Raw genomic sequence first — 14,259 nt, forward strand, 5'->3', positions numbered from 1 at the left:
CTCAGCATCTTCTACTGCTGTTTGTTATTCTGCTCTAGGCACTGCAATGAATGCACCATGTGTATTACTTTAGTGAATTTTAACAAATGCCTATCAGAACGTACCTCATGGCATACACTGTTCTAGGTGCTAGGAAGACAAAAATAAAGAAGACAAGTCCTTGATCATGGGAGATGCCCAACCTAGCAAAACAGGCACTATTTTTTTTTAAATTTTTATTATATAGGTGATGTACACAAGGGTTACAGTCATATAAGTCAGGTAAAGAGCATTATTTCTTTTTAGACATTGTCCAAGTTTTTTCTTTCCATCGTATGCACAAGTTGTAAAGTTCATTTTCAACATAGTGTCCAGTGAGTACTATTGCTGCATTTGTTCACCTAAAACAAGAGCTACTGAGCGAAAGCTAGACAGGATATGTTATTATGTTGCTTTAGAAAAGAATCAGATAAGTGACCAAAGATCTCACAACTGGTAAAGTGTGGACCTGGAAGCCAAACCCAAGAAGTTCTGCACTTAGGAGACAGTTATTTCATTAAACTCGACTACTACACAATGACTGGAGAGTAGCGATAGCATTCCAAACTCAGCAGCAGAGAAAATGTCTAAAAGTGAAAAGGCAGAAATGAAGGTCCTGGTTCCAGGGACTACACATGAAAATTATGCTACTCTGCAGCTACTCTGACTGTTTTAAACAAACACTTGTAATGGTGGCTGAGGGGTTATATGTGCACAGTTTAAAATTAGGTAATAGCTTCTTACTGGAGCAATTATTTAAGCCAAGAAAGACTGAAAGTTAAAAATAACTCACTGAAAGCCGCCTCAGAGCTGACTGAACGAACATATGCTGCCTTAGCCGCTCCACGCCACCTTGAACAATGAAGGGGAAAAGCCACAGGCAGACCCACAGTGAGGTGCCTGGGAAAGGTGTGGGAAAAACAAGTGTGTGACCACAGGTGGCACCTGGCACCAAAGACGGAACAGTTTTCATGCCTGGCCCAAGAACACTCATTTTCCACACTGCAATCAGAGAATGCATCACACTTGGAAATAGTGTGGGGACCACGGATTGTACACTCGGGAGACTCCAGTGTGAAAATTCTGATATCTAGCTTGAAGGAGGGTCCATGCATTGACTCTGCTGGCAGCGTCACCAAGCCAGAGAACCATTTGTCTCACTGTGAAGATAAACAGGAGTTCAAGCAATCCATGACAACACGGCATAATTTCTCCCAAAGGCTTATTTGTCTAGCTACCGGATCAATATCAGAGCATTGTAGTTAAATTTCTTTAAAAAAGAAAAAATGTGTTCCACCTACAAGATGTAGAACAAATACAAGAACAAAATTTACACATGTATATGCAAAAAGAATATTCTCTAGCTTCTGCCTGCTGGGGATACTATGGAAGACAGTAAAAAGCCACACCCTGTGTGTTTCTCCTGTGTGTTGCTCCCTTCATGAGCACAAGCAGCCATAGAGAAAGCGCCTCAGTACACACGTCCACAAACATAGCTCAGGTGTTAGCTAGAGGCTGTCCTTGCACACCCTCCTCCCAAGTTAGGTATAGATGTCTTTAGAACATATTATGTGGTAAGACTTCACAGCAGAGTAATTTCCCTAATTGCCTCTTATTAAAATTACCGTTCACCCTTCCTACATCCCAGGCTGAAATGGAGTAGTCGCACAAGCTGCATGAGAGCTAGGAAAATGAGAAGCCCTTCTGGATTATACTTTTCCATGTAATTTTTAAACTATCAAAACGCCCTACACTGAAATCATGAAGCCATTCTTCCGTTCTAACTTTTGAACACTTGCACGCAACGAGGCTGCAAGACATAAACAGACATAAACGACTCTGCAGCTGTCAAGTCTACTGCAAGGATGTGCAAGGCAGAATGCTGGCCCTGGGATCTTTGCTTCCTGCTGCTATGCTTGCTTAGATTATAGTACACAGCAAGGGATTTGCGGATATAAAGCTTCAGACCTTAAAACAGAAATTATCCTAGCTGGTCAGTGAGAGAAGCAACAGAGGGCAGGAATGATTTGAAGTTTAAAAATCACTGGCTTTGACTGTTTCAAAGTTTGAGAATGCTAGCTTTGAAAATCAAGGAAGAGAGCCCCCAAAGCCTAGGAAATGGGGCAGCCTTTAGGCTTTAGTGAGGAAACAGGAACCAGCCTTATGCCACCAGAAACCATAATTCTGCCAATAACCTAAAAATAAACAAATAGTTCTCCCCTACTGAATGCTAAAGTACTGAAGACTCCCCAGGCCCTGAGGTTAGCCTAGGGAGGGCAATATTAAGACTTCTGGTCTACAGAATTGCAAAACAATCTATTTCTGTCATTTATCACACCAAACAGGTAGTAATGTGCTTGAGTAGTGACAGGAAATAAACCCTCTCGTGTTGACTCCCGCATGGCATGGGGCAGCGAAGCGCAGATCAATGTATAAGAACCATGCCAGGACTCAGAGCGACAGGGAAGGCTGAGAGTTCAAAACACATTTGACTTCTAAGAGCTCACTGGATCACTGAGACAGGGCCTGGCTCTCAGTTTTCTTTTCTTCAGAAGAGAATAAGTGAGTGAGCAGAACCAATCACTCACCATAGGAATAATAATATGACAAATGAACTCTTTGTGATTGACTGATACAATTCTTAAGTAATTACACTATCAAGTCTATTGAATTAGGGATACAAAATAGAAAGCACGGTAGGTGGCATTTAGTCTAAAGTTAGTGTTTGAAACTAGGAGAGTAAAAATGTTTAGTTAAAATATTTTAAGTTGACAGACATACAGACCTTATCATGTGGTACTGCTGTGAGTATACTGATCCAGAAAAAAGACATCTCATTAATCATTCTGGATTTAAAGGTAACCTCTGCACCCAGAATTTCCCAATTCCCAAACTCTCTAAGACTTCACCTGGCTTCCACTTCCTAAGACCTACCCTCCATCCCGTAAAGACAGTTTAGATTATTCTTGGTTGTACTAGCTACCAATATTCCACCAAAGGAGGGGAAAGGACACAAAGAATACTAAACCAATCAATCAATCAATCTGAAATGAGGTAGTTTTCCTTTCTTTCTGGGCATGAACAGTACTCTTTCATTTCTCCCTGAACAGATGAGAGAATGACATCTCCCCACCCCCAGAGAGACAGGCACTGCTAGATGTAGAGGAGGAAGCAGGACTAGAAGTCGATGTTACATTCAAGCAGTTTAGTTAAGAGCCAGTAGGCGATTCCTTCCCCTCATGCAATCGCAAAAAGGTGACTGCCTGAGATGCCAGGTCACCCTCTGGAGGGAGGACTGCTCTCCTGAAAACCAACACAGGCCCACAAATGAGTCAGGGTGACAAGAGATACTTTCCTGACGAACAAAGGACTTTTGTTTTTGGTTTGTTGGTATTTTGTTCTGCAATATAATTTCACTCATACTTAACATTTAAAATTATCCTTTATAACAAATAAATAAATTTATCCTTTATGGTATCCTGTCTTTAAGCTCCACTGATTCAAATAAATATTTATTAATTGAGCTGTGTATGCCCCTTTTGGCATCTGAATTATACCAGGGAACTAACATCACGAAGATTTTTGTCATGAAGGTTGTCTTAGTCGGAACATGCAGACAACAAGTATGCAGTAAAAGCTTCATAGATGGTTAGAAGTTTGTGAGTCCCAAGTAGGGGAGAGGGAGATGACAAGAGGAGAGGGACTGGGAGTGGAGGGTCATGCAAAGTACTGAACAGAATGATCCTCATTTCCCAGTCTCCAGTATCTACCTGTAAGACAACACGGACAGCAGGAAACTGCTTAGAAACTGTAAAGTACTATACACATACTCACCATCGCTACTGATATTGTTGATACTTAGTTGCAATAGTAGATTCACGTGTCATTATGATTGGAAATAGAGTCTGATATGATTTGACTAGAAATCATAATGCACATTTGGGTTATATAAAGCTGTCATTTTATGCTGAAATAGTCAAAGTAGGAAATATTTGATCTCTTAGCAAGCTGCATCTGAGTTGGAATATTTACATATATTGAAAGGGACTTGAAAGTGGGTACAAAACAGAAATGCACCAAAAGTATATTCTGCTGTTTATGACAATACAAATGCTGTGTTCCAATTCCATAGGATTAGTTTCTAGTTAGAAGAGTTACTTCTTCAGTCAAAGGTGCTGGTGGACAGAATGGCATGATAGCAGATTTCTGTATCCTACACGTCTTGTTGCTATTTTTCGTCTTGTTTTATTTTTCAAATCTTGAAGCAGCAAGAGCTTTCAAATACAGAAAGAAAATATATACTTTCCTATGTTAGCTGCTAAGCAATATGAAAAAAGAAGAATAAGATTATTCCAGATGGAATAACTAATCAGAAAAGTTAAAGGAAGTAGTTAAGAGAACTAATCATTCTCTAGCATGCTAACAAATCATCATAGCTCTGTGTTGCTTCACATTTAACCAGTTCCTCCCACACAAGGTCAGCTCCCTGAAGAAAGAATGCTGTCTTGCTCAGGCTACCTTCCTCATCTACCTAGAGCAACACAGGCAGTGAAACTGACCTCTGAGTTAAACAAATGAGAAAAATGCCACAAGGTACTGATCAAGTGGAAAACTAAAAGTGTGAGATAGCGAACTCATCTAGAGAGCCACAAACCTTCTCTCTCTCCTCCTGCTCTACAGCCCATTTACCTCTCGAAACTTTACCACCTCAGCTCTAGTCCCTTGCAGAGTCACATCTGTACAGATCTTAGGAGTTGAATGATCTGCAGACTGCAAAGAACTACAACAGACATCATCAACCACCTGCAGAACCCAGGGAGCACTACGTGACTGAGGTATGTTTGACCAACAAACAATCTACACTTGAACTAAAGAATGCCTAGAAATAGGACGGGAAGTGAGAAATAAACAGCATAAAAGCACTATAGGCCTAGCTCAATGCTTTCCAAATTGCAGGTCATGCATTCATTATTGAATTGTGACATCAACTTACTGTTTTTAGGGAAATGAAATAAAGCAGAGTGGACCTCAGAATGAAGAAACAGTTGTGTGAGATTTCTGCTTCTGTTATACAAGCCAATGTATAACAGAATGTATAACAGGGGCTTATCTTGAAGAAATGTAAAAGTCACTGAGCCAGGCTCAGAAATCTCATTTCAAAGGAAAGCATCGTAATTCTGAAGATGATGATTCAGGTAACAAGTCTGACAATGAATATGAAAGAAAACAAGGCAAAATTCCTATGGAATACATATAATACCTACATGAATCTCCTTAGTCACGCCTTCTATCCAAAATCAGTATGAAAACACTAAATGAAAATCTTAAGTAACAAAGGGAAGATGAGAGCACAGAAAACAAAGAATCAAGAATCACAGATCACAGCCCAGATAAACCTTCTATTCTGCGGTATGCCAGAACACCGAAAGAAACAGACAACAAGTGGACACAGAAGAACCTGAAAGTGGTGGTCAATTCGGGGCCTTTTTAACCTCCAAGTTTGATGAAAGTTCCTGGCTGCCTTCGATTTACATCCCATTAACTCCCTTCATTAAAACCTTGTCAAAGCTTGCCAACGACCCTAGGAACACAATGTGAATTCCTCTTAAACCTAGCCCTGCCTCTCTCCTTTTAGCTGTTCCAGAAAACCTTCCGCAAGCAGGCAAAGCTATCCATCAGTCATCCTGAGACACCTCTCACATTCCAGGCCATTTTACAGCCACATCTTTTGACCCTTTAGATCTCGGTTCAAACACCACTTCCTCAGAGGCCTGCCCCAGCTCACCCCTGCTGAAGTAGTTCCCCTACTAGTCATTCTCTAGCATGCTAACAAATCATCTTATTTCTCTATTTGCTTCACAATTATCTATTTTTTCCCACACAAGGTCAGCTCCCTGAAGAAAGAGACCTCTCTTGCTCAAGCTCTCTCCCCTGTCTCCCTAGAACAGCATCTGGTTAACACAGGTGGTGAAGCTGACCTTTGAGCGAATCAATTCAGGTGTTTTAGCAGAATGAGTAAGTGGCAGAGGGAGAGCCCTCCTCATCTCCTCTTCCTGTAGCCGCCGCACCACGACAACACTAACTTAACATTAATACAGTGCATTAGATTACATTTTCACACTCATAAGTTAGGGACTTGTTAAAGATCAATTAAGGATTAAGAGATAAACAGAGGATGGTTATTTACCATATTTCTATTTTCACAAATCTAGCAGCTGAGTTTGAGAAAGTTAATAAATGACTTATCAAGGTCTTGGAGAGCAATATGCACACAAATTCAGGTGTGCTGCCTCCTGTTCAGAACACCATGCTATTCTCAGGATGAGACAAAGCAAAAGGAAAAACATAATGAGGTGGGGAGGAATGGCCAGTACAAGTGCAGTGTGAATATAACATTAGAGGACCAAACTTCAGAGGCCTGGAGGCTAGGCCAACAAATTGTCACGAAGTTCTTCAGGAAACAAGGAACTATCAATGACTTAGGGAAAGGTTACATAATCAAGAAGGATGTAATAGAAATATGCAGAATGGATTAAAGAATAGTAGAACAAAAAGAGGGTTCTTTCTTTGTCCATGCTATTATGTAATTATGAATTAAGGCAGTGAAATGCAAAGTAGGCATACTGTAAGCTATCATGTGGTGTTAACAAGGAGCCAATACAAATAATAAATAAATAGATGGGTTCTTTTCCCACTTTGAGGATCTGCCACAGTTTGACTATTCAGCCCTCATCAGATTAACAATGGTAGCTTTTAACCCGTGCATTGAAGAATTATTACTATGCTGTGTTGTCATACTTTTCAGAACTAGTTTTAAAAACTGGAAAATGATCAGCCGTACTACTTTATCTGTTGCAAAAGTTATGGCAGAACTACAGATTTCACTATGTGTTGATTTGTCTATCATGAATTCAAATGATATAGAAATGTAAAATCAAGACAATAGAAAAATTCCAAAGACTTGCCAATTTCTTGAAGATTGTTAATAATATTCTAGAAGTACATATTCCAGTTAATGAATTATAAGAAGTTAGTACTACTATTTGATTTGATTTCTGTACTTTCTCTCTATAGTTCATATATAATATATACATATATATGAGAAACCAATGTAAAAATATATCTTTGCATTGTAAATTAAATTCCTGAAAACATCTCCAGGACAGACCTTATTTTAAGAAAAACTTAATGTTTCTTTATAAACTAATATATATCTCATTTATTTAGAATTTCACAAAATTAGGTTCTCTGGTCTACAGTAACCATAATCATGTTGATTTAATAGCAAACATTACAAACGCTCACTACAGTATAGTATTGGTGGGTGTTCAGGAGACATTCTCTTTTAGATGCATCTTTTTATCACGCTGTTCTACCTCTACAAGTGGACAGAAAGAAGGCTCCATGGCAACAGTAAAAACCAGATTGGCCACCATTTTTTGTTTAAACTAGTGCCTGCCGGAGTGCCCAAGCACCATCTTATCTGTGGGGCTCCACTCAGGACATCATTGTTCGTTTTAATGGTTTTATTAAGACTATATGGGATTGTATGTATCTTTGTAACTATGACCAACATAAATTTTTTTTTTAAGTCCTAAATGAAGTACAACACAGCTCTCACCTAAAGAATGCGCAGCTGTGGTTTTGGAGCTGAAAAACCGACCGAGCCCGAGATCTCCCAGCTTCACCACCCCAGTGGCTGTGATGAACACGTTAGCTGGTTTTATGTCTGTGAATAAACAAAGACACAGGTGAAAGATCATGCAACCGCAGGAACGATAAACTTCATTTCATAGTAGGATTTTACATGAGCATTAACATTAAAGTTTGAATTTTAAACCAATTACTTCAGTTTGAATAATTACATCAATTCTCAATCCTCTCATAGAGATTCATCTAAAGAGACATGACAAAGGGTGTTCTTAATCCCACTTAAAAAGTATTGTGTTTTCAAAGCCGGACACCCGGTGGCTCATGCCTGTAACCCTAGCTACTCAGGAGGCTGAGATCTGAGGATAGCGGTTCAAAGCCAGCCCGGGAAGAAAGTCTGTGAGACTCTTATCTCCAACAGACACTCACAAAACCAGAAGTGGTGCAGTGGCTCAAGTGGTAGAGCGCTAGTCTTGAGCTTAAGAGCTGAGGAACAGCACCCAAGCCCAGAGTTCAAGCCCCACAACCAACAAAAATAAATAAATAAATATGTGTTTTCAAATAGCTTCTTAGGAAATTCAATGTACAAAGTGTATGTGCTACTTTTAAGCAATTTTGAACTTTATGACTTAACACAATTGTACATATTTTTAAGTTAGATTGCTTTAAGAAATTTGCTTAAAGAGTTTTAACAGGCCCCCCAGCTGGCAGTGAACCTGTTGTATAATGATCTACCAACCACCTGGCAGGGACTCAGAATATGATTAAGACCTAATGCTGGAGATTCGATTCTAAGTGGTCAAAGTGTATGGTATTCATCCCAAGGAGGGGAAAAAAAAGAGAAAACTATCACCAAACCCCACCTTTTTCCTGGTTGCAGATTCAATGCTTTCGCACAATTTTCTTTTCTTTACAACAGAAGCTTGAAGTCAAGAACAAGGCTGTGTCCGTTCTGACTTAAGGGAGGGTAGTCGTGGAGATGGGAGGGCAGGGATGGTAGGAGAAAAACAAAGGAGGAGGCAACAATGCTTGATAAGAAATGTACTCATTACCTTGTTCATGTAATCGTAACCCTTCTGTACAGTATTTTCACAATAAAAAACTTATTAAAAAAAAACAGTGAGCTGTACTCTAATGTGGAGATATCCCGCCATGGTAAAAGACATTATTGCCAAGTTTCTTAAGGACTGGTGTGATGGACAGCGATACTAACTCAAAGTCCTTGCTGACACTCCTTACCTCTGTGCATGACTCTCCGAGAATGCATGTGTTCCAGTGCACTGCACAGCTGCACAAAGTACTTCCAGACAGTTCTCTCAGGAATCAGCCTCTTCTGTTTCTTAAAGTGCTTTTGAAAAAAGCAAAATAAACATTATGAGAATTAAAATTTAAGACTGGATTCTGTCAGGCAAATATCCCAAAGTCAGAGAATCATGCCTACTTTTAACAACTCATGATCAACAGTATATCATTTTCTACACTGACATGATTCCTGTGATTTCACAAGTTTCACCCTAAGTTTGGTGAAAGATACATAACACTACATCTCTGTAGTGTTCATCTAAATAAAACCACTTTCCAAGAAGAAATTATTAGATTTCACTTTAACAAAAGCCAGAAAGAGATCAGGAGCCAGTGGTTTACACCTGTAATCCTAGCTACTCAGGAGACTGAGATTTGAGATCTGGTTCCAAACCAGCCCAGGCAGAAAAATCCATGGAAGTACCTCCAACTAGCCACCAAAAAGCCAGAAACAGAGCTGTGGCTCAAATGGTAGAGCACCAGCCTTGAGAAGAAAAAAAAAAGCTCAGTAAGTATCCAGACTCAGCATGAAAGGAAGGAAGAGAAGGGGGGAGAGGGAGAGAGGGAGAGGGAGAGAGAAAGAGAGAAGGAGGGAATGAGGGAGGGAGGGAGGGAGGAAGGGAATGGAAAAGAAAGAAAGCCAAAAAGAAAAAGTCTAGAAATTCTAAAGGTACTTACATTCATTAAAAGACATGCTCTCCTGGCAGAATATAGTAAAGAATTCCTTTTAAATAGTAAAGCTCCTGCTGATTTGAAATATAATAATTTACTAAAAATATAAAGGCATTTTTGTGAAAAGGCTTCATGATACTCCTGAAAACTTGTACACTGAAAGGCAATATTGCACTTTGCCTGGAATGAAGGACTAACTTCACAGAAGCGGAATCCTGGAGAAGTGCTGGGGTGAAAAGCAGAGGGCTTTAGCGGGCTACTACTTAGGAGACTAAAGGCCATGATCCTTAGGAGGGAAATTACTGAAACAGCTGCAGAACCAGACTCATATTTACACCCATCTTTCAATATTAAACCTGCCAGATTATACTAACAATGTACAAGAACAAAGTTCATAGGCCATATTCTTTATGTAAAAATCATTTTTCAAATGCAAAAACGCCCGCTGGGCACTTGTGGTTCATGCCTGTAATCCTAGCTACTTGGGAAGCTGAGATCTGAGGATCACAGTTTAAAGCTAGCCCAGACGCAAAAGTCTGAGACTCTTATCTCCAATAAACTATTCAGAAAAGACCAAGAAGTGGCATTGTGGCTCAAGTGGTTCAGGGCTAACCTTGAGCAAAAGAAGCTCAGGGACAGCACCCAGGCCTTGAAGTCAAGCCTCAGGACTGGCAAAAAAAAAAAAAAAAGCAAAAATGCAATTAATTACATATCTAGCAACATTTATAAATAATCAAATAAATACTGCATTAAAAGATTTCCACAATATTATACAAGATGTCAGACTTTAAACATGCTCTTTAATACCTTTTATCATGGAAACATGGCATACCGAGAAGTCAAAATGGTATGATTTTACACAACTGAATATGGAGAAACTATATTTGAGAAAATTCAAAGGTACCATTCACTCAGGTTTCACATCTGTGACCAGAGGAGGGTGGGCAGAAAGGAAACAGTTCTAGGAAATCTACTTCACACTTAGCAAAAAGACCATTAGCCACTGCCTCACACACAGGCAATGTAGCAAAAATACATCTTTATAAGGCATGCCAATAATCTTTGGCGAATCTGTATTTAGTAGATTTATAGTAATGGATTTGTTTTCCATTTCAATAGCTATCATACCAGTAACACTGTATCCTATAGACAAAGTAAGAACTGACCAGTCAGATGGTAATTTAAAAAGCCAATCAAGACCTTGGTAAATCTGACAGCCTCTCACATCCTGTTTGGATAGGAAGTGTTTGTGACTGCACTGTGCCAACATCAACTGCCATCCTAAGACACGATGCTGCAAACTCGGTTCTTTACACATCATTTTCTCTGAGACTTGGAAGGAGGCCAAGCACAGCCTGGATATGTGCCCCCCCTGCTCATTAGCATATCAGAGGACTGTTTGATGTCACCAGGAAGATGGGACCCTGTTTCTTTGCATTCAAAAATAAATACACCGTATCTTGTAAGTATCAGGCCATGAAAGAGAAATTTTATGCTTTAATATAAATTCTAATCTCATCATAATTATAATTCACTTGGAAACTTACACTTTTTAAGTCACAATTTGAAACTAAATAGGAAAGAAAAGGTATAATGAAAAATTATCCTCAAAATGTACATTAGAGATGTTATTAGACCAAGATGCTTTGTGTTCATATTCTTTTTTTTGAGATTATCTATTACAAGTTAAAAATGACAATAATAAATAGGCATCAATCTAATGCTACCTAGACAGAATGTTCTCGGAAGACTAAAGCGAGCGAAGTATGGGGACACTGGAGGATAATTTAAATTTGAATTTGTCATAAAATAAAGGCAGCCTGATTATGCCATTTCTAAGCATTTGTGGTTTACCGGCATTCTTGAAGGACGGGGTTTGTTGGTTTGGTTTTGGGGACAAGAAGCACTTAGAGTAAGAAAGCCTGACTGTTGGATCTGATGGTGGCACTGTTGACTGTCTCTTAAAAGAGCAAGGACTATAAAACATAGTGCAAATGTCAATTATTCTTAATTTTTGTACTATCACTACAAAGCACATTAATGTATTACAAAAAAATTTCCTCTTAAAACTTATTCTAATAAAACATCTTTTAAAATTTCCAAACAGATTTGCTGTTCAAAAATCCTATTTTCTCCTGAAAAAGGCAGTCCTATATAATTATAAGCATTACTAATATAATAGTCAAGATTGTTAAAGGTTGGCATAATATTTATATGGAAAAAAAGATTATGATAGGAAACTTTCAGCTTGCGGATGCTACAAACAATCTGTGAACCAACTGAAATTAACACTTGGATATAAGGGAAACCGTGACATAATTTTGTTTTGTTTTTACATATGATAGTCTTCAAATACTGTTTATTTTTTAATATTTTTCTCCCTCTGATCATATAAAATAATACTCGTGAAAATGAATTCTAGGAAACAGAAACAAGACTTTTTTTTCTTCAGTTGTTTTTGTTATTTTTTCTTTTTTCTTGTTTGCTAGTTTGTGTCTTTCGGACATACGGGGGGGTGCAGACATGAAAGGGCAAAGACTGAACAAATCCAACTGTGGTGCTCACTATGTTAAAAATGAACTACACAACTTGTAAGTGGGGATGGGAGGGAAAAACTGCAAGAGAGCGAGGGAAAGGGTGACATCATCCAAAAAGAACCAAACTCCTTAACTGACTTATGTAACTGTAACTCCTCTACACATGTAGAATGATAATTGTATTATTAAAATTTTTATGTTATGTATGATTATGATAATGTAATTATAATAAAAAATTAATATATTTTTCATCGCATTACCTATATGAAAACTGTATGTCATTCGAAGAGAAAACCCATATATAACAAAAACCTAATCAATTTATAAACTTACATACCAACACTGGATTTATATTGTTTGCTCAATTATGTGTAAAAAAAGAAAAAAGGCTACATACATTTCACTTGGGGAAGTTCAGTTTACCTGGTAACACATTTGCACACCACCCAAGAGATCTGTTTATATAAGGAGACCAGTAGACGCACACTGCTTCTATAAAGATGGTAAAGTAAAAGGACCTTAACTGTCAATACCATGTCAGTGATGAAATGTCCTCCTACACAATTATACAAGGGACTATCTGCCTGAGTTCTGTTCTTTGGACAGATGACCTGGCTCTGCAGTCAACATACTGCAATTGGGCAGAGAATGTGAGGCTTCTTTCCCTCTTTTTTATCCTCTTTTTATTATTATCTTTAAGTAGTTGTACAAAGGAGATGGCATTTAACAGAGCACTTCATGAAGACAATATATCTTGATCAATGCCACCCCTTTCAACATTCTCAACCATCCCTCTCCTATCTACCTCTTCCCTCACTCTTCCTAATTTTGCTGGACATACATTTGATTCTTGTTTGCAATTTCCCCTGCTTCCCCTGTTCTTTCATTAACTCCTTTCCTTTTGACCCCACCCAGCCCTTTCAAGTACTTGCTTCCTTGCGTTTACTTTGTAGCAATTTGACTTTCTAAGAAATAACACTATTTAAGATCTCCCTTGAATCTACCATGTTTCAGTTAATGCGTGTGTACACACCTGCATACCACCCGGTGTATTGAGTTTGGATCATGATCCGGCTTCCACACGTAAGGGGAAACAGATCCTTCGTCTCTCTGGGTCTGGCTGACTTCACTCAACAAAGTTTTTTCCATTTCTTTACAAATGGTACAATATCATCCTTTCTAAAGGATTAAGTAAAATTCTATTGTGTTCACACACACACACACACACACACACACACACACACACACACACACACACACACACACACACACACACACACACACACACACACACACACACACACCACATTTTCTTGATCCATTCATCCACTGAGGAGCATCTAGGCTGATTCCATACCTTGGCTGTGGTGAATACGGCTGCAGTGAACATGGTTGTGCTGGTGGCTTTACTATATCCTGGTTTGTAAGTTTGGCAATCCTAACTGTCTTCCTTAAGAAATCTCTGGAGGAGCTTCAATACTATTACTCTGCATAAGTTCATCAAAGACCTTGATTTATAACAATATTCATATCCATGGCACAATAAAAGACTTAAGCCTAAGGTATGGCAGTCTGTGTGTGTGTGTGTGTGTGTGTGCGCGCACGCGTGCGTGCGTGCGTGCGTGCGTGCGTGCGTGCGTGTGTGTGTGTGTGTGTATTTTAGACGTGGGGCTTGAACTCAGGGTCTGAGTGCTGTCCCTGAGCTCTTCAGCTCAAGGTGAGCCTTCTACCACTTGAGCCATGGTGCCACTTGGTATGGCAGTCTTTAAAAAAAGACAGTTTAAGGCAAAATATGGGTGCCATAAACTGTGCACACCACTGAAGCCATGCTGGTCCTGCTCTTGTCTGCAAACCTTCCCACTGTTACCTCAAAGATCTCATAATACCTTATAACAAAGGGACCATAGCTGTGGAACTGGTCCTTAGAATCAATACTAAATTTCCTTAACAATGTACTGCTGCAGGGGAGTTTTTTGTTTGTGATTTTTTAAAGAAAGGAAAAACAACCAATATGACTCTAGTGTCCAATTCATCTTTGAAGAGGACTGGGAAAAAGGCAATTCCCTGATATGAAGTAATG

At 39.0% G+C, this 14,259-nt stretch overlaps 1 protein-coding gene across 3 annotated transcripts in view; it reads right to left on the reverse strand.

Moving 5' to 3' along the window:
• Nek7 (NIMA related kinase 7) overlaps positions 1 to 14,259 on the reverse strand; it is a 124,325-nt gene that overhangs the window by 24,011 nt on the left and 86,055 nt on the right. For all 3 annotated transcript variants that reach the window (XM_042701164.1, XM_042701165.1, XM_042701166.1), the window contains exons 6-7: positions 8,908 to 9,016; positions 7,640 to 7,747 (exon numbers count right to left, since the gene is read on the reverse strand). In XM_042701164.1, coding sequence (XP_042557098.1) covers positions 7,640 to 7,747; positions 8,908 to 9,016 — 217 coding nt within the window. The remainder of the gene's footprint in view (positions 1 to 7,639; positions 7,748 to 8,907; positions 9,017 to 14,259) is intronic.

Source organism: Dipodomys spectabilis, unplaced genomic scaffold, assembly GCF_019054845.1.
Source record: "Dipodomys spectabilis isolate Male_0828 unplaced genomic scaffold, ASM1905484v1 ptg000288l, whole genome shotgun sequence".
Classification (NCBI taxonomy): Eukaryota; Metazoa; Chordata; class Mammalia; order Rodentia; family Heteromyidae; genus Dipodomys; species Dipodomys spectabilis.